General features: G+C 33.5%; 1 protein-coding gene across 2 annotated transcripts; it reads right to left on the reverse strand.

Moving 5' to 3' along the window:
• Positions 1-1,700: 1,700 nt before the first annotated feature.
• LOC143047150 (uncharacterized) lies at positions 1,701-17,171 on the reverse strand. Of its 2 annotated transcripts, XM_076220105.1 has the most exons (4): positions 17,033-17,171; positions 5,948-7,003; positions 4,706-4,887; positions 1,701-2,408 (listed from the first exon to the last, which is right to left on the reverse strand). In XM_076220105.1, the coding sequence occupies exons 2-4, from the start codon at positions 7,000-7,002 to the stop codon at positions 1,786-1,788; spliced, it is 1,860 nt and encodes a 619-aa protein (XP_076076220.1). In that variant the 5' UTR covers position 7,003; positions 17,033-17,171; the 3' UTR covers positions 1,701-1,785. The 2 variants fall into 2 exon arrangements, with proteins under 2 accessions (XP_076076220.1, XP_076076219.1); XM_076220104.1 differs by lacking the exon at positions 17,033-17,171 and having other exon boundaries at positions 5,948-8,111.
• Positions 17,172-20,586: the final 3,415 nt, after the last annotated feature.

Genomic DNA, 20,586 nt, shown 5'->3' on the forward strand with positions numbered 1-20,586 from the left:
TATAATTACGATACTGTTGTCAAGTCATTAAAGATTGCATATTTTGGTGTTAATATTGAGTCACTGATAAGGTCTTTGCATCGGAACTAAACACATTTATTCTAAAAACAGTTGTTGGCATGACACGGGTTATGTTCTTCTCATATATGTTATGATGGTATGATACTAAACCCCTAACGGGAAGGATTGTGCCTGATGTTCATATGATGAAATCATAATCTTTTAGTCAGTTTAATTGAAGTCTGGAGCTGGCATGTCAGTTAACTGCTAGTAGTCTGTTGCAATTTATGTATTATTGTCATTTTGTTTATTTTCTTTGGTTACATCTTCTGACATCAGACTCGGACTTCTCTTGAACTGAATTTTAATGTGAGTTTTGTTATGCGTTTACTTTTCTACATTGGTTAGAGGTATAGGGGGAGGGTTGAGATCTCACAAACATGTTTAACCCCGCCACATTTTTGCGCCTGTCCCAAGTCAGGAGCCTCTGGCCTTTGTTAGTCTTGTATTATTTTAATTTTAGTTTCTTGTGTACAATTTGGAAATTAGTATGGCGTTCATTATCACTGGACTAGTATATATTTGTTTAGGGGCCAGCTGAAGGACGCCTCCGGTGCGGGAATTTCTCGCTACATTGAAGACCTGTTGGTGACCCTCTGCTGTTGTTTTTTATTTGGTCGGGTTGTTGTCTCTTTGACACATTCCCCATTTCCATTCTCAATTTTATTGTATACATACAGAAATACATGGGTAAAACTTAATGCACCCTCCTCTATGGTGTGTGTGTGGGGGGGGATAAAAATCTATGTTATTATTGTGTCACATATTATACAATAAGGTTAAAACCTAATAAAACCACATGCACTTGTTTCTGTCAATGTGTGGTTTACGCTCTTTACAGAGTGGAGTGGGTGCAAATTATGTGTTCTTCAATTGGTTTTTTTACACAATTATCGATTTACATTTTAAATTACAGCATATATTCAGACCGGTATACTCGACTTTACAGAAAACAATTTGAACATAAATATTCTGTCCGAGAAAAATCAGAAAAAAAAATAAATGTCGTACCCTAAATACATCTAAAAGTGGTCGTAACATACATAATCTTCCTGTATTTATATCTCGTTCTCGGCATTAAAGTTAAACATTCATAATATTTAAAGAAAATACTTTATACCCAGTTATTATTATAATTATAGTCGGCCATTTGTTTTGTCAATAAGGGAGCTACCATTTGATTTTTAGGGTGGGCTAGTATGAAATTTGAAAACAAGGCAAGTCATGAGTTTTAGGTCATAAAAAGACAATAAGATTTTTTTTTTGTAAAAAAAGTCAGGACAAAAAATAATGAATAATAAAAAAGGATGTCAGAGACTACAAGTTAAAAAAAATGCAGGATAATTTTTATTATCCTAGCCCCCCTTAAATATCAAATGGTACCTCCTTTAAGAAAAAAGACTGACCTAGTCCCAATACGCTGTTGCTAAACCGCGGAAACGGAAAACGTTAACAGAAAGGATTAGCATATACATTTTACATTTTCTTTTTGGTTATTTTATCTACATATATAGGCCTGTTGTCTTTTTTTTATAGCATAAAATATGTTTACAAAGAAAGATAAATAGATGAATGCATTTAAAATAAAAGATTTCAAATATCTTTCAAACATGAACAGTATTAGATTTATATCAATATAATGCAATTTCGATCCAAAAAAAAATTAAAATAAATTTCACAGTTCTTCAAATTATACAGTCTGGAGAGATTTTAATTATATATTCCTTATTCTTCCATTGTCTCTATAATCTCCATATCGCTATCAAATTGTAAAAATTCTTCCCTTATTAAAGGGGTCTTTACTCTGGTACTTCTTCTATTATCTACCATGTCTACAGATGATTTAGTATATGTAGCATGCTGGTGGAATTCAGCAGTGATTTGTTGGTTACATTGCTGCATATTTCTTTTTTCTTCCTTCTTCTGTCTCTTCCTCTCTCTTTCCTCTTCCTTTTCGGTGTCTCTTATTTCTCTGTCTCTTTTCTTTCTTTCTCTTTCTTCTTTCTTTGCTTCCTTCAAAACTTCAGCTTCTTCCTTTTTTCTAGCTCTTTCTGTTTTTCTTTCTTCTTTTTCTTCTGCCAACTTTACTGCCTCATCACGCTTTGACTGTAGTTTTTGAAGCATTTCATCCCCTGTTATTACCCTGGCTTCTGTAATGATTTTACTAGAAGTTTTTTTTGCTAGAGATGGATTTGCTGGAGGTAACAGCACATCTGCTAAACTTTTTGGAATTAAGTTTTTTGTTACAAGTGGATTTTCAGTTGGTTCATTTATGCTCATCTCTATTTCTTTAACATAGGAGATAGTGTTGCCACAACAGTGACAAAGAATTGTTGATTCCTGGAGCTCTGTAAAAGAAAAAAACTCGAGGTACAAAAATGTAGAATTTAACAAAAGATTAAATAACTCAGAAGTTAATGGGCAAGCAAGAATAACACTATTGAAACTATTAATTTGTTGCTGTGTTACATTTTTTTGTTTAATTATTTTTTTGTATATTAACACATACGATACATACACCTTTAATTAGACTAATTACCGGATTTGTTATCACATAAGCAACATGACTGGTGCCACATGTGGAGCAGGATCTGCTTACACTTTGGGAGCACCTGAGATCACCCCTAGTATTTGGTTGGGTTCATGTTGTTTTTTTCATTTTTAGCCATGGCGTTGTCAGTTTGTTTTAGATTTATAAGTTTGATTGTCCCTTGGGTATCTTTTGTCCCCTCTTTTTTTTAAATGGCTATTTAATCCAATCCTGGAAAAACAGTCATTTGTATAACTTCCTGTTTGGGTCAGGCCGCAGGTCCTCAGTAGTGAGCTGAGGGAGGAAAAACTTTAGAAAGCGATCATTAAGAAACTTTGATAGGGTATGATCCACTATTTCGAAATTGAAAATGAAGAAAAAGAATATTTTGTTTGAAATATGTGCGGTAGGTTAAACAGGTCTCATGAAAAAGCATCATGTATGTCGCATGGTTTAAAAAAAATCCCATTTAGCTTCAACCATTTGTCAACTGGATGAAAAAGTTGTGTAATTTTAGAATGGAATGATTAGTGATTAGGTATATTTATAGCCTGTCCCAAGTCGAGAGTTTGTAATTGTTTGTTTATATGTAATCCCCATTGGTCAATCAATTTTCCCCAAATTAAGTGAAGAGGTGGGTGTGGGGGTCAGTGAAAAAACTATGTGAATTAAGTTTTTTATCCTACATTGAAATTTTGATGTCATCAATAAGTCACCATGGGAAACACAAACAAATGTCTTCGTTTAGAAAACCACTGAACATGCTGAATGGAATGAAACCAAGCATAGCATGAATGTTCTTAATGAGATAATGACCAGTAGTTATTACTTTTTAGCCAATCCAACTTCCAAGATGCCTAGATGGCCACCATGGTGGGGATTAAGTTTAACATAGGACCCTATGGGAAATACATACAAATTTCTTCTTTTAGAGAAACACTGAATGGAATGCAGTTAATATTTTTATACGAAACACAAAAATTAAGAAGTGTTGGTCGTATATTGGTATCACATCATCATTGAGAGAAAAGTAAAATCACAAAGATACTGAACTCGGAGGAAAATCCTATCAGGAAGTCCATAATCACATGGCAAAATCAAATGACAAAACACATCTAAAATGAATGGACAAGAACTTCCCACCTCTAAACAGTCAGCAATATTCTTGACTTTTTTTTCAAAACTACCTCCACCCTTTTTTATTCGAAAATATGCGTAATTTTCATCAAATTGGGAATTTTGGAATAAACGATGAATTTGACTGAAACTTCAATTTACAGACTCCATTTCAAGAGTCGAACCCTGCTTTGAAATAAAACCTCTTTTTGTCAGTGATGATACATAACCAGACCCTCAAATCTGCACCTACAGTAATTTTAGGCAAGAAAAAAAGTTAAAATGAGTGTTTGTCAGTTTGAATTCATGCACAATTAGTACGGAGACTGCACTGTTTGGGAAAAAAGTTGTTTTTGGGAATATTTTAAGCCATTTTTTTTCAAATTGGGATTTTCCTCCAGGGGAAAAGCCTTTTTCTCCATTAATATAAGGCAAACAATATCACTGCTTAACAATATGTATTCATGTATGGGATAAGGCCATAATAAATAATAGGTTTGTTTGCCCAAACGTACCTACCCAGAAAAAAGCTGCCTACTCAAATTCTTTTATTGTCCTGATTTGAAGAAGTTTTTTTTTTAATCAAATAGGCATGAAGACTAATAAACATCTGATACTTCAATTTCGTTTTGCCTACCTACCTACCCACTGTCTCAACCTTTGGGTAGGGTTTGGGCAAACCAAAATATTTTTAAGTATGGCCTAAGGCCTTAATTAATATATTGTTTGTTTTTCCCAAATCCCGATTCTACGAAGCCAGGTGTGGGTAGGTACAATGTAGGTATGGAAATAATTTTATTTTTCCAAAAAGCTTGAACATTATCGGACAATCCTGCAAGCCTGAAAATCAGAAATGAATAAAATAATATTCGATTTAGTTATGACAATAAAATTTTATTATGAGTAGCACCATTTTTGCAAGGTTTGTCGGGATTTTGGAAACAAACAATATTTTATTTCAGGCCTAATATAACAAATCAAATGAAATAAATAGTTTACCATTATTGGTGATTGTTGTTGTATCTACATCTGTAGTTTCTTTATTTGTCTTTTCAGATTTGTTGAAGTCGGCGGGCGCAAGTTGTGAATTTGGAATTATGGATCTGTCTACAGGATACATTCCAGATTTCCTGAAAGACTCTTTGACCCTTGCTAGTGTTGTAGTCTGGTCAATTGCAGTGCTGCAAATAAAAATGATACCTATTACTGAAGAAAAAAGTGTAAGTTGCATGTTCTTGTCAGTGTTTATATATGTTACAGAAATTAGATTATACAGTTCATGTGAAATTGAAGTTTGAAGTCTGCTGACAAAAAACTGAAAATCAGTAAGTATTTAACACCATTAACTTAAAAAATACTTGTTGAGGCCAAATAAAAATATATACTGCAGCTGTCCTATTTGAGCAGTCAAATTGCATTGACTGTATATTTATATGTCATATACAGTCCATGACCGTATATCACCTTGTTTATGAGGTTGACAATGCGTTTCCGTAGAATTTTATTTATGACGTCAATAAAACATACAGGTTTTGGAAATTTTACGTCGTTCGCTCCAAATTTAAAAATGATTGTTTTTACACTAAATACTTCATTTAAAACACTTATATGAGTTGCAGTATATAAAGGATAACCATACATTGTCTCGAAATATCAATCGGTTATTTGTACTCGGCTCGAAACAGGTAGAAATGCTTGGCACAGCCTCGCTTTCTACCTGTTTCTAAGCCTTGTACAAATAACATTGATATTTCGAGACAATGCAGCCGAGCATTTCTACCTGTTTCGAGCCGAGTACAAATAACCGATTGATATTTCGAGACAATGTATGGTTATTCTATGTGTGTGGTTCCAGTTACATACTTTTAAAAAATGAGGTCGGTAGGTCGGCAAATAATTTTTTATTTATTTTTATTTTTGAATGTCAAAATCTGGAAAAAATTGTGTGTTTACCGAAATTGTTTCCAGTATTATACACACCCCAACCGGAAGTCCACCATTTTTAGATATGTTTTGTTGTAAAATAAACAGTCATGATATGTTTTTAGTTAATTTTGTTGCATTCTGTTATGAATTGTTACATTTTAGCCATATCAGATAATTGTGATGGAAATTCAGATGATAGAAATCTATGAATTTAATTATTTTAATTCCCAATCCTCAAAATTTGATTGCTTGAAAATTCGGTTGTACCAAAAAAATACATAAACATATAATCCAAGCATATGTACATGTAAATACCTTAATAAAGCAGGAAACTTGGCTTTGCCTATGGTGGCACACTTGTTCAGGTTTCCCAAGGTAACTGATAATTGGTTCACTTTTTCTTTTAGAGGTCCAAAGATGGCAACATCCAGTGGCTGCAGCAGATGTGTAGTATGAGGTGGTAAACCAATGATGTGAATGTTGTTAGCTTTGGCCTTCTCTATCAGGTCAATACTGATATGGGAATCGTGGTTATCAAAAATCAGCAGTACTGGTCTTCTTGTTCCACAGAATGGTATGAAAACTTTGTCGAACCAGTTTTCAAACAACTCGGTATCCATGTACCCGGATTCAGAGGATCCATATAACCAGTTATCTGGAACACCATCCTTAAAGCTCCTATGAGGCAGGCAACCATCAAAAATCAGAAATGAAGGGAGGACATGTCCATCCGCTGCTATGCACATGTGAACTGTAATGTGACCATGGACTAATACTTTCTGTTGGTAGCTGTGTGACCCTTTTAGTGTTAAAACTTTTTCCTTACTTTTTTCTTTACCACTGAAGCCAGACTCGTCACAGTTAAATATCTGGTTGGGTTTATTTGTTAATCCTAAAGAGTCGACTGTGTCCACTAGCAACTTGAAATATTGGTCAACCACAGTGATATTAGACATGCGTCTCCTGGCTTTGTCCTGCTGTTCTGGTAGTTTTTCCGACAATTCAGGGTGTCTGTTTAGAAGTTTGTTGACCCATTTGTTACTAGGACCTTTTTCCATATTGAATAAAGTTGATCTACCTGATTTCTCAATGATAGAAATTACGAATGCTTTTAACATTCTTCTTGTCAAAGGAAAACCTCTCTCTGCCATATACTTGACGTAGTTTATTAAAGATGTCTCTTCCTCATCTGTCAGCATCTTTGAAGGTCCATTCAAATGGTTGTCATACTTCCCATTGACATGGTCTGATATGGTTGTCCTTGGTACCCCATATTCTGTAGCTGCTTTAGAAATACTTAATTTGTTTGAATTTACTGCACCAATGGCCTTATCAAGGGACTCCTGCAGGTATTGCTTTTTTTGTGGCATCCTTAAAAGTAAAAATAAATACATTTGTATATTTTGATAAAAGGTCAATGAAGGCATATATATATATGAAGATTTAATCTACAGAATAAATTTCTAAGGACACAAGAAATATAATTGCCAATGAGAAAACTCTCCACCAAACCAAACTTTAACAATGAGCAAACCCAATTTAGATTGTAAGCAAAATAAAATAATGCTTGAATAATTATTGTCAAGTCTGCCAAAAACTCACAGAAAGCTTGGCATATGGATAGTTACAACAGTGGTGTACAAGCTAACTGCTTTTTATCTTAGAAGGTGAAAGACCTGGATGCTTCATACTTTGTATATAGATGCCTCATGTTACGAATTTTCCATCTCACATTTATATTGACCTCATTTTCCTGGTTCAATGGTTATAGCTTAGTTTTTATACGACTGCAAAAATTGATTTTTTTTTGTCTTATATCATTTATATTGTTATCACGTTTCTGTCGTCGTATTTGTCTGTGGGGTCCGATTACTTTTAGTTTTCGCTCTCGAACTTTAGTAAAAGTGAATAGAAATTTTAACACAAGATTTATGGCCTTAAAAGGAAGGGTGGGATTGATTTAGTAAGTTTTGGTCCCAACAGTTTAGGAATAAGGGGCCAAAAAGGGCCCAAATAAGTATTTTTAGCTCACCTGGCCCGAAGGGCCAAGGGCCAAGTGAGCTTTTCTCATCACTTGGTGTCTGTCGTCGTTAACTTTTACAAAAATCTTCTCCTCTGAAACTACTGGGCCAAATTAAATAAAACTTGGCCACAATCATCATTGGGGTATTTAGTTTATAAAATGTGTGGCGTTACCCGCCAAACCAACCAAGATGGCCGCCATGGCTAAAAATAGAACATAGGGGTAAAACGCAGTTTTCGGCTTATAACTCAAAAACCAAAGCATTTAGAGCAAATCTGACATGGGGGTAAAATTGTTTATCAGGTCAAGATCTATCTGCCCTGAAATTTTCAGATGAATCAGAGAACCTGTTGTTTGGTTGCTGCCCCTGAATTGGTAATTTTAAGGAAATTTTGCTGTTTTTGGTTATTATCTTGAATATAATTATAGATAGAGATAAACTGTAAGCAGCAATAATGTTCAGCAAAGTAAGATTTACAAATAAGTCGACATGACCAAAATGGTCAATTGACCCCCTAAGGAAAAGACGGGTTGGAATTGATTTTGGAAGTTAAGATTCCAACAGTTAAGAAATTAGGGGCCAAAAAAGGGCTCAAATAAGCATTATTCTTGGTTTTTGCACAGTAACTTAAGGATGTACTTAGGTGAGGTTTTAGAATTTGTGCCAATGCTTGTACTCCTTGGTGTTTTTCCATACAATACAATGTGAAATATTTTGCCCCATAACACCCATTCATTTTAAGACTAAATAGCTCGTGAAAGGTCATCTACCAAAATTTTAGAAGATTCTTAATTTTCTTTCTTTTGTTTTGAGACCTAATAATACCAATGCAAATATAAGGTAAAACTCAGAGTCGGCCTTTTCCGGCCATATTTTAAATCTCGAATATCTCGAAAAGGAGGTCCATGACCTATCAATATTTTTAACTTAATTTTATCCTTAGTTGATGCTCTACCAGCTTATAGTATCAATTTTAACTTCTTACTGTGTATGTAGATTCTTGATTGTTGGTCCCATTTTCAAATTGGTCTACATTAAGGTCCAAAGGGTCTAAAATTAAACTTAGTTTGATTTTAACAAAAATTGAACCCTTGGGGTTCTTTAATATTTTGAATCTAAAAATGTACTTAATTATTGGCCCAGTTTTCAATTTGGCCCAAATCGAGGTCCAAAATTAAATTTTGTTTGATTTCATCAAAAATTGAATAATTGGGGTTCTTTGATATGCCAAACCTAACTGTGAATGTAGATTCTTAATTCTTGGTCCTGTTTTCAAATTGGTCTACATTAAAGTCCAAAGGGTCCAAAATTAAATTAAAAGTTTGATTTTAGCAAAATTTAATTTTTGGGCTTTGATATGCTGAATCTAAACATGTACTTGGATTTTTATACGACTGCAAAATTTGAAAAAAATTGTCGTATATTGCTATCACGTTGGCGTCGTTGTCCAAATACTTTAAGTTTTCGCGTTTTTGCACTCTAACTTTAGTAAAAGTGAATAGAAAATTATGAAATTTTAACACAAGGTTTATGACCACAAAAGGAAGGTTGGGATAGATTTTGGGAGTTTTGATCCCAACATTTTAGGAAATTAGGGGCCAAAAAGGGCCTAAATAAGCATTTTCTTGTTTTTCGCACAGTAACTGTAGTTTAAGTAAAAAGAAATCTATGAAATTTTGACACAAGGTTTATGACCACAAAAGGAAGGTTGGGAGTGATTTTGGGAGTTTTGGTTTTAACAGTTTAGGAATTGGGGGGCCAAAAAGGGGTCCAAATAAGCATTTTTCTTGGTTTTCGCACCACAACTTAAGTATAAGTTAATAGAAATCTATGAAATTTGAACACAGGGTTTATGACCACAAAAGGAAGGTTGGTATTGATTTTGGGAGTTTTGGTCCCAACAGAATAAGGGGCCCAAAGGGTCCAAAATTAAACTTTGTTTGATTTCATCAAAAAATGAATTATTGGGGTTCTTTGATATGCCAAATCTAACTGTGTATTTAGATTCTTAATTTTTGGTCCTGTTTTCAAATTGGTCTACATTAAGGTCCAAAGGGTCCAAAATTGAACTTAGTTTGATTTTAACAAAAATCGAATTCTTGGGGTTCTTTGATATGCTGAATCTAACCATGTATTTAGATTTTTGATATTTGGGCCTGGTTTTCAAATTGGTCCAAATTGATGTCTAAAGGGTCCAAAATTGAACATTATTTGATTTCATCCAAAATTGAATTCTTGGGGTTCTATGACATATGCTGAATTTAACCATGTATTTAGATTTTGGATATTGGACCATAATAGGTAAATGTCCAATTTAAAATTTTAAAGTTTTCAAGTTTAAGTTCTTAGACCACATTCATTTTGTGTCAGAAACCTATGTTGTGTCAACTTTTTAATCACAATCCAAATTCAGAGCTGTATGTATAGAAATACCCATACTTTATAACAGGAAAATTTCTATGAAACTTTGGTGAATTGTTAATATCTATTGATGTAAGCTCCCTTTCAATTTTTATAAATTTCAGATTTTAAGTTTTGGCTTTATGGGGCTTTATTCATAAAAAAAAGGGGGATTTTCAACACTTCGGACAATAACTCAAAAAGGCTTTCACCAATGTCCATGAAACTTTGGTGAATTGTTTATATCTATTGATGTAAGCTCCCTTTCAATTTTTATAAATTTCAGATTTTGCATTTCCGTGTTATGAATTTTTATGCTTAAAAAAGGGGGGATTTTCCAATTTTGGGACAATAACTAACACTTTCACAAAATTTTATGCAACTTTGATAAATTGTTTATATCTATTGACATAAGCTCCCTTTCCATTTTTATAAATTTTAGATTTTACGTTTTCTTAAGTAATGAATTTTTATACTTAAAAAAGGGGGATTTTATGAAACTTTGGTGAATATATTAATGTAACATCCCTTTTGATTTGTATATATATTTCTAGTTGATCATATAAATTCATTTAAAGCATAAAAGACAAGTTAAAAGAGCAACGGGCGTATCATGCGCTAAAGCGCAGCCCTTCATTTGGTCGTATATTGGTATGACGTTGGCGTCGTCTTCGTCCAAAGACATTTGGTTTTCGCACTATAACTGTAGTATGAGTAAATAGAAATCTATGAAATTTAAACACAAGGTTTATGACCACAAAAGGAAGGTTGGGATTGATTTTGGGAGTTTTGGTTCCAACAGTTAATATTAAAGAATTAGGGGCCAAAAAGGGGTCCAAATAAGCATTTTTCTTGGTTTTCGCACCATAACTTTTGTATAAGTAAATAGAAATCTATGAAATTTAAACACAAGGGTTATGATCATAAAAGGAAGGTTGGTATTGATTTTGGGAGTATTGGTCCTAACAGTTTAGGAATAAAGGGTCTAAAATTAAACTTTTGTACTTAGATTTTTTATTATTGACCCAGTTTTTGAAGTTGGTCCAAATCGGGGTCCAAAATTAAAATTTGTTTAATTTCATCAAAAATTAAATAATTGGGGTTCTTTGATATGCCAAATCTAACTTTGTATGTAGATTCTTAATTTTTGGTCCCGTTTTCAAATTGGTCAACATTAGGGTCCAAAATTAAACTTAAGTTTGATTTTAACAAATTTAATTCTTGAGCTTTGATAGATGCTGAATCTAAACATGTACTTAGATTATTGATTATGGGCCCAGTTTACAAGTTGGTCCAAATCAGGATTCAAAATTATTATATTAAGTTTTGTGCAATAGCAAGAAATTTTCAATTGCACAGTATCCAGCAATAGCAAAAAATCTTCAATTGTACAGTATTGTGCAATAGCAAGAAATTTTCAATTGCTCAGTATTGTTCAATAGCAAGTATTATGGCATTGGTTGTAATAGTATTGGCAGATCTCTTTTCTATTGATGATATTTGACCCCATTCCCTCAGTCATGGTCCATGGAATGCCATTTTTATTTCCACCAAAACACGATGGTACATGCGTCAATGAAGCAATGTAATTTTCGTGGTGAAGTTTGTTTCATAGAAACTAAACAATAAGTCGACTATATTGTGTGTAGGACTACATGTATTTCCTGTATTGTTTATCTAACCTTGGCCTCTTATTCTTGTAAATGTTGTTGTAAAGCTTTATATGTTAAGGAATGGTTATTAAAGGAGACCGACATATTAGTGAAAGATGAAATATGGTCACTTTACATGGTTTTAAAACCACTATAACGACCAGGTTGTGCCATTAATCAATTGTTAACAAACTTGCTCATTCACACTTCTTTATTGGTAATAATACGACTAACTGTTGTTCATATTGGTGTGACTGAAACCCACCAACATAACTAAGACATTTAGCATTCAGATTTCCAGTAACTAGTTCTCATCGGTGTATGTTCCGAAAGCGAGCTAATTGATTGTCTATATTGGAGTTTTTTGGTGGGTACGTTTCACAGACGCCACAAATATTCACTCTGTTATAGTTTTTGTTGAGCCCGCAACTTTTGTTGCAGAAAGCTCGACATAGGGATAGTGATCCGGTGGTGGCGTTAGCTAACTGTTTAAATTTGTGAAGGTGGAAGACCTGGATGCTTCATACTTTGTATATAGATGCCTCATGTTACAAAGTTTCTGTCGGTCACATGTCAAATGTCCTTGACCTCATTGTCATGGTTCAGTGACTTCTTGAAAAAAACTTCATATTTTTTGTAATGTTGAATTCTCTCTTATTATAAGTAATAGGATAATTATATTTGGTATGTGCGTACCTTGCAAGGTCCTCAGTTTTCACTTTACCTCGACTTTATTTCATGGATCAGTGAACAAGGTTAAGTTTTGGTGGTCAAGTCCACATCTCAGATACTATAAGCAATAGGGCTAGTATATTCGGTGTATGGAAGGACTGTAAGGTGTCATCTGACCTTGACCTCATTTTCATGGTTCAGTGGTTATAGTTAAGTTTTTGTGTTTTGGGCTGTTTTTCTCATACTTTATCCAATAGGTACACTATATTTGTTGTATGGTATGATTATAGGGTGTACATGTCTAGCGGGCAGATGTCATCTGCCTCATTTCATTGTTCAGTTGTCAAAGTTAAGTTTTTGAGTTTTGGTCTCTTCATCTAATACTACATTGTATCAGCCATAGGTAAACTATATTTGGTGTATAGAAATATTTTATGATCTATAAGTCAGTGGCGCAGGTTTTGTTTGACCTTAACCTCATTTTCACTGTCTACTGATAACGAAGTGTTAAGATTTGGTGTTTTGGTCTATTTTTCTTAAACTATAAGTAATAGGTTAACTGTAATTGTTGTATGGAAGCATTGTTAGCTACATGTATATGTCTGCCTGGCATGGTTCATCTGACCTTGACCTCATTATCATGGTTCATTGGTCTTTATTTAGTTATCTTGGTTAATGTTAAGTTTATGTGACAGTATTAATAAAGCTTTATACTTAGCACTATCAACATAATATCAATGATTAATAAAGAAGGCGAGACATTTCAGCGTGTGCACTCTTGTTGTAATTTTAATAACTTTCTTTAAACATAATGGATTTCTACCAAACTAGGACATGCAGAAGCTTGTTTATGATGATAAGATGGTATCTAGAAGTAAACTTTGTGAAAATAAAATTCCATTTCTTCCGTATTTTACTTATAAATGCACTTAGTTTTTCTGCGGGAAAACATTACCTTCACCCTGTGGTTAAAGTTTTGTTTCGCCTTGCTGGAGTTGAAAAGCGAGACGGGTATGCTTTTGTCGGCGACGGCGTCAACAATGTATTAGTTTGTGATTAGGTCTAGTTTATGGTGAACCACAAGTGGTAGGTCAATCATATTTGGTATGCAGTTGTATAATATTAAAAAGAAGATGTGGTATGATTGCCAATGAGCATACCACATAGTCCGCTATAAAAGGCCCCGATAAGACTAATGTAAAACAATTCAAATGAGAAAACTAATATTGCCACATCTCATTTCCATGGGGGATTATTTGGCCCTGCTCCCTCAGTCATGGTCTATTGACTTAACTTTTGCTTATTTTATATGTATTATTTTGTGATTAGGTCAGTTTATTGGGCACCACAAGTGGTAGGTCAATGATATTTGGTCTGCAGTTATTTCAGCATTGGCATATCTCATTTGCATGGACATAATTAGGCTCCGCCCCCTTAGTCATGGTCTATTCACTTTGAATTTTTTTCTTGTTTGTCATGTATTCGTTTGTAGATTAGGTCAGTTCAAGGTGAACCATTAGTGGTACGCCAATGTTGATTGGAGTTTGTTTAGCCATGTTTCATTGACTTGGAATATTTGCATAACTTGTGTAAGATGTTAAAGCATTGCTATTTTTATTTCAACATTTTCGTATCGAAATTAAAAAAGGCGACACATATCTCTGATAACAGCTTATTAAAACTTTAATAACTTTCTTAAACTATCCTTGGTCCTTGTTGGTTTGTGCCAAACTTGGACAAAAGCTTGTCTATGTCGTCGTATGATCATAAGAAAGTATCCAGAGGTAAATTTTGTAAAACGATAAATCAATTTTGTTCGTATTTTACTTTAAATGGACTTGGATTTTCTGCCAGGAAACGAAAAATTGTTACCTTTCTTGTACTATTTTTGATTCGTACCAAACTTGGACAGAAGCTTGTTAATGATTAAAAGCTTGTATCTTGAAGGAAATTTTGTACCTGTGTTAGTGTGTATCTGTATTTTACTTGTAAATGGACCAGTTAACAGTACGTCCAGTCTGCAGTTAAAGTTTACAAACATTTATTAGATTCATTTACTATCCTGGATTTTTACCTAACTTGGACAGAAGCTTCTTACAATCAAAAGATAGTATCAAGCGGTATATTTTTATTGATTCTTTTCCTCATTTTTGTTGACCCTTCAATTTACAGCAGAAGTAGGCGGGACACTGGGTTCTGCGGAACCCTTACAAATTTTTAGGTCTTGTCCTCTAGTTCATATTGGAGCGTTTTATGCTGTTTTGTGTACTCATCTCGCTGTTGTTGTATGTTATGATTGCATGTTGTACTTTTTCGTTGGAGTTTATTTGATGGTTGTACTCGGAAGCCTTTAAAAGCCTGTAATGTTTTACTTATACATGTTATACAAATTGTGACCTGAATGGACAGTTGTCTCATTGGTAATCTAGTCACATTTTTTTCATATCTATGAGCATTTAATGTGGTATACAAAGTCCGTTTTAAAAGCGGGGGACTTTCTATACTAACTGGACTGAGTACTTTTAAAAACGATGCACAAATATTAAAATTATCGACTGATCTCGGCCGAGCTAATATTGGTATAAAAAGTCCCAGTTTGAAAGAAACCGTTGTTTGTTTCCTTGATTTAAGTACTGTATTCTGGTCTATTTGTTCGATGATATGACTTCTCTGTACGTCATTTTTTTCGATGTAGACCTTTGTGTTGGAGTTGACATGATGATGGTTAAAAGAAGAAAGAGTATAAGTGCTAGTTCTCCCACTCTATTTGAAAGTCACAATTTGTAAACCTAGTAAACCATTAAAGGCCAAACGGACGGCTGTTGATACAAACGTTTGGCTGCCGCTATAATGCAAGCCTTAAAAATACACAGAAAATGACTAGTGTAAAACCTTAAAAACAAGAAAACTAACTCTGGTACACCCACATTTCGCTAGTTCAGTGATAAGCTCTTGGAAGCCTCCCGAATTATTTTTCATAATTAATCAAATGTTTGTTACTGAAAACACAGAATTTAAACTGGAAGTACATAAACAAAGAATATGGTATCAGTAGCGTATCCAAAGAGGGGGTGGGGTGTTAAAACACTTATTTTTGCCATTTTTTCTGCATTTGAATGTGGACAAACAGTTAGACACCCCCCCCCCCCCCCCCCCAAAAAAAAAATACACACATTTTAAAATGGGTGGGATAGGTATGACTTGCAACTCTTTATAATAGATAAAAAGCAATGCCAAACGTCAAGTAATTCCGTCCATGTACAGGTTAACGAATTTAACGAATTTTGTGTACATTGGTTGTGAATATCCCTTATACACCCCTTAAAAGTAACAAGTGCTTGCTTGCTAATACAAAGATGTGACGTAATATCATAACAATGGCCTTGACTTTAAGCGTTGCAGTTTGTAAACAATGCTGGAGACGTACGATTTTATTCTCAAATGTGCATGATTTAGAATAGAATAGAATAGAATATTTTATTTACCAAATTAGGGCCCCAGGAGGGCATATGATACAGACAATATTATTATAAACAATAACATATGCAATACACACACAGTAAAGATATGTAACAAGTGTTATAAAAATAATAAAATAAAATAATATAACACAGAAAATACACTCAACGAAATAGTAGCAATGTATTATTATTCAATGTATACTATGTTGAAAATGACTCAAGTGCACCCGGTAAGTGTATCTTCACTTTGAGAAGACAAACATGAGGCATTAGTAGTTTGTGCGGAGAAATGTCAATATATAAAAATACAAAAAAATACAAAAAGAACCCAATAAAAAACAAAGCAATTAAGCACTCCCACATTTGACTATGAGGTATACTGCAAATAACAAAGTTTATTTAATAAAGGATATTTAATATGACTTATCTGCAGAAAGCACCAAGAGTCGGTGCTTAAAGGGGAGTCCCTACTTGTACTTAATGCAGATGAGTCAAGCTCCTTAATTATTGAAAATATATTTTTAAAACATATTTCTAAGATTATAGATTCTGTGTCCAGCCAGCAAAGATCATCAAGGGACGGTGCCAAAGAATTATGTTGTACAACCTGCAAAGGCAGTCTGGATCAATTTAGGAATAACATTTGTGAATTCCAAAATGTAAGTCAATATATTATTTTGTTATTAAAATCTCTTTTCTGGAAGGGAAAGCGTAATATGGTGTTTCAAATCAAGTAATGCAATGAATCAAATTTGTAGAATATAGGATACAACAGATATATCTTTAATGTTTTCAATCTAAATGTTATATTATGTGTTCAAATATACGAAATAACATTTTCAACATCATTATCAAGTAGGAACAACCCGAAAATACAGCCACAAAAAGCAATATACAACGTCATTCAGCAACCATTTTTGCATCCCAGGTAAAAATCGGATAAAATGGCTCCCATTGAGAATCTTGGATGACAACAATTTTTATAAAATAAATTTGTATTCAAAATCGTGAAATGAATGGCTGAAACGATTCCCAAATGACGAACAGGGTTCTCGAAAATATGTAAACAAACCTTTTTTTGGTCAGTTTCTATTTATTTTTGCTACAAAGGATTCCCCCGTCTGAACATGCGATGCGAGGGTTAAAAAAAAGTGATTTTTGACAAATAAATAACCAAAAACTGATACTTACTGAACTAAATTTTGTCAACAACTTCTTGATGCTTGTCCGTTAAAAAAACACGATGACGTCATCGGATTGACCACGACGTTTCGCGGAAAAAATGCAAATGACGGTAACTGGTAACTGACGGTAACTGGTCGTCGACCAGTAGCAACAGATGATGAGGCTTTGTTTTTTGGTTTTTTTCTCTCCGAAATATTAGATAAAGTCATGAGTACATCGTTTGTAGTCTGTTTGGTTGTTGTCGTTGTTCTTATAAAAAAAAACAGTAGGATAGATGTCAATAAGATAGTAACTCAACTTGTGTAACAACAACAAAAAAAACCTACATACGACCTAAAAACTTTTAGATAGACATTGGCATCGATTCTATAGATAAGTTGTAAATTTTAAGTGAACAAATTTTGGAAAATTGATTTTAATCGTTTTTTCTTGTTTTCTTTTTTTCAACTGCCTTGAATCAGAATGAGTGATTGGGTATCTCTTGTTGCGTTATTCTACCACCCGATGCAACTGAGGTTTTCCTTTTCAATAGGTGTTAGGTACTGCGGGGTTATGCTGTTCAACTGTGGACATGGTATACCATGTTACCATATGGTATCGGGTTTTACTATAGGAATAATAGAACATAGATAAGAATAATATTAATTGACCAATCAAAGTCACACAGTTCTCAGCATCATCGGCATATGGCATCCATATTGAAAAGAAATAACAGTAGGTTTATGAATTTGAAGTATTACCCTGAGAACACAAAACACTACAAATTTCTAGCAGCAAACTTGCACAAAAACTCCTTAATATATAACACAAAGGAAGGCGGCTCCAAATATCATGAACATTTCGTCTTAATCAGACCTATGTCGCCTTCCATGATTTTGAGCTTTGGGAAATTTCCACACATTTTCGAAGTATATTAACTCCGTGCTTTGAGATGAACAAGTATTGTAATACTATATTATTTACTTGTTTCAACTTGTGAAGTGGATGACTATAACTAATAGTTGGATAGTTGTCTAAAATTCACGTAATTTAAAAATATCTCGAGGCACGTTTTATAACCCTTGAGTTCACTAAAAAGCCGACTTGGCGATTTAAAGCCTCTAAGCTACTAAAAATTAAGTGTTGGTCGCTATTTGGGGAACATTATTTTTACAACTGGGCTACGTTTTAAAAACCCTTACCCGGATTTAATCGGGTCTGATTTGGTTACAGATTCAAAAATATCTTCAGCGATGCGCTTGAAAGTAAGGTGATTACTGACTGCAGCAGCATCAAGCATTTTATTAACCATGCCTATTTATATACACAACACTAACAGACTAAGTCAAAGAATACAGAATGCTATAAGATGAGATCTTCTTCTGTTTCTTTCTTGTAACACTGGTTCATGGTTACTTTCTGGCGCATGCCGGATATAAGATAAAAATAAATGATTCACAACAGCATGCCATTAAACAAAACATACAAATAAATACTAATAAAAATATCAGGTTTAGAAAATAAGCCTGAACATATAGCTCTACCGAGCTTTAAACGTTATTACAAACATGTGACCATAGTCTTGGACTTTCAATTATCTTGAAAACAATGAAAAGTGGTTTCAAAGCATACAGATTTTTGCCCAAAATTTTATGGATATGAGTAGTACAAGATTAGTCTGACGTCCAACGTCTGTTTTGCCAGAAAAGCTTGGGCCATGGGACGTCAGAGATAGTCTTATATCAAAAAGTAGATATTTGCCTGTCCAAAATATGTGCGCTGCTTCCTTGCTTCTGGTGCTGACTAACGGCCTTGGCATTATATATGTATCAATTTGTTCATTTTTATACAATCTTATATACTATCATGTCGTTGTCTGCGTCTTCCGAAGAGACATTTAGTTTCCAGACAATAACTTTAGTTTTAGTGAATGGATCTCTATAAATTTTTACCAGAAAGTTAAATATCACTAAGGCAGCAACCATTTGATTTTCTGGGGGGGGGGCTATGGTTTTTTTTTCTGGACAAATTATTTTTTTCGCGGCAAGTCGAAAACAATTTTTTTCTTTCAATTTTAGCATTACATATAGTGGCAGCTGAGGGTGAAACAAACAATTTTTTTTTCTCAGAATCAAAAACAAATTATTTTTTTCTCCAAAAACTGGAAACAAACTTTTTTTCCAAAAAAAAACCATAGCCCCCCCCCCAGAAAATCAAATTTTTGCTGCCTAATGGAAGGTTGGGATTGATTTAGGGGGTTATGATCCCATTATTTTATGAATGAGGGGCCAAAAATGGGGCATAAAATAAGCATTTTTGTGTTTTATAACCCTTTTCTCCATGGACATTTTTTTTGCACACTTGATTTGCATAGGATTTTTTCATTAAAAAAAATCATCAGGTTTAAAGTATCAATGCATTGGAAAAACAAATATTTCATCAATGAAATTCCAGTCAAGATATTCTCATGAATATCCTTTTCATATTGGATACAAATTTTCTTTGCTTTTTCCAAATTTTTGAAAAAAGCTTAAAGAAGAAATCTTTATTTGCACAATATTGCACAATAGATTTGTAAGATTTTGACATTTATTTAGGGTCAAAAACTCATATATATTATGTCAAAATTTTTATCGAAATCCAAATTGAGAACTGTATCAAGCTTGACTGTTGTGTCCATACTTGCCCCAACTGTTCAAGGTTCAACTTCTTTGGTTGTATAAAACTGCACCCTGCGGAGCACCAGGTTCATTTATCTCTTCACTTATGTAAGTTTCATCAACCTGCCACCTATTAGTTTCTCATATTTAGACAGTTCACAGTGACCCATAGCTTCTTGCATTTGAGGATATTAGGAACAGTTTCTGTCACTTAATTATCTAACCATTAAATCATAGTTTACAATATGAATATTCATGTCATATATGCTATTCTATAGCTAGAAAAGATGTAAATTTGTAAAAAAAACAAAAACAAACATGCAGTCATTATGTTATGAATTCAATAGCCTTTTTCCCTTTCCCTAAATCTGAACTCGGGCCAAATAAAAATATGTGTGGTTCCAGTTTCCCAACCGATCCTAGTATAAACCTGTTCCGACCCTAAACTTTTTTTTTCATTTCTAAAAAAAAATTTTTAGACGATCAAATTTTCAGGACTTTGAATTCAAATAATTACAATGAATTAAATTCATCAATTTCTGTTATTTGAATTTGCAGCAGAAGTTTTCTGCTATGGCTAAAAGTCAACATATGGTAACAGAATGCAAAAAAATCAACTTGCAAATAACAAGACTGTTTATTTTACAACCCAACACATATAAAAATGGTGAACTTCCAGTAGTGGAGTGTATAATACCGGAATAAAATTCAGATTTTGACAATCCAAAATTTTTTATTTTTTTCAAATGAAAAAAATTTCAGACCATTCAACCCTCCTTTTTAAAAGTATGTTATTAGAACCACACATATATTTTTATTTGGCCTCATTATGAATTATGTCCCTTGAAACATTCAAAATACACTGTATACATACAAAATATAAGTAAGAAGATATGGTATGAGTGAAACAACTCTCAATCC

Source organism: Mytilus galloprovincialis, chromosome 10 (assembly GCF_965363235.1).
Source record: "Mytilus galloprovincialis chromosome 10, xbMytGall1.hap1.1, whole genome shotgun sequence".
Classification (NCBI taxonomy): domain Eukaryota; kingdom Metazoa; phylum Mollusca; class Bivalvia; order Mytilida; family Mytilidae; genus Mytilus; species Mytilus galloprovincialis.

Excerpts from the sequence above, each read along its gene's own strand:
- LOC143047150 (XM_076220104.1), bottom strand. The coding sequence starts at position 7,059 with ATGCCTTCATTGACCTTTTATCAAAATATACAAATGTATTTATTTTTA. Across the intron at positions 4,888-5,947 it reads AAGTTTCCTGCTTTATTAAG|CACTGCAATTGACCAGACTA; the intron begins GTATTTACATGT and ends TTTTATTTGCAG. Across the intron at positions 2,409-4,705 it reads AACAACAATCACCAATAATG|AGCTCCAGGAATCAACAATT; the intron begins GTAAACTATTTA and ends TTTCTTTTACAG.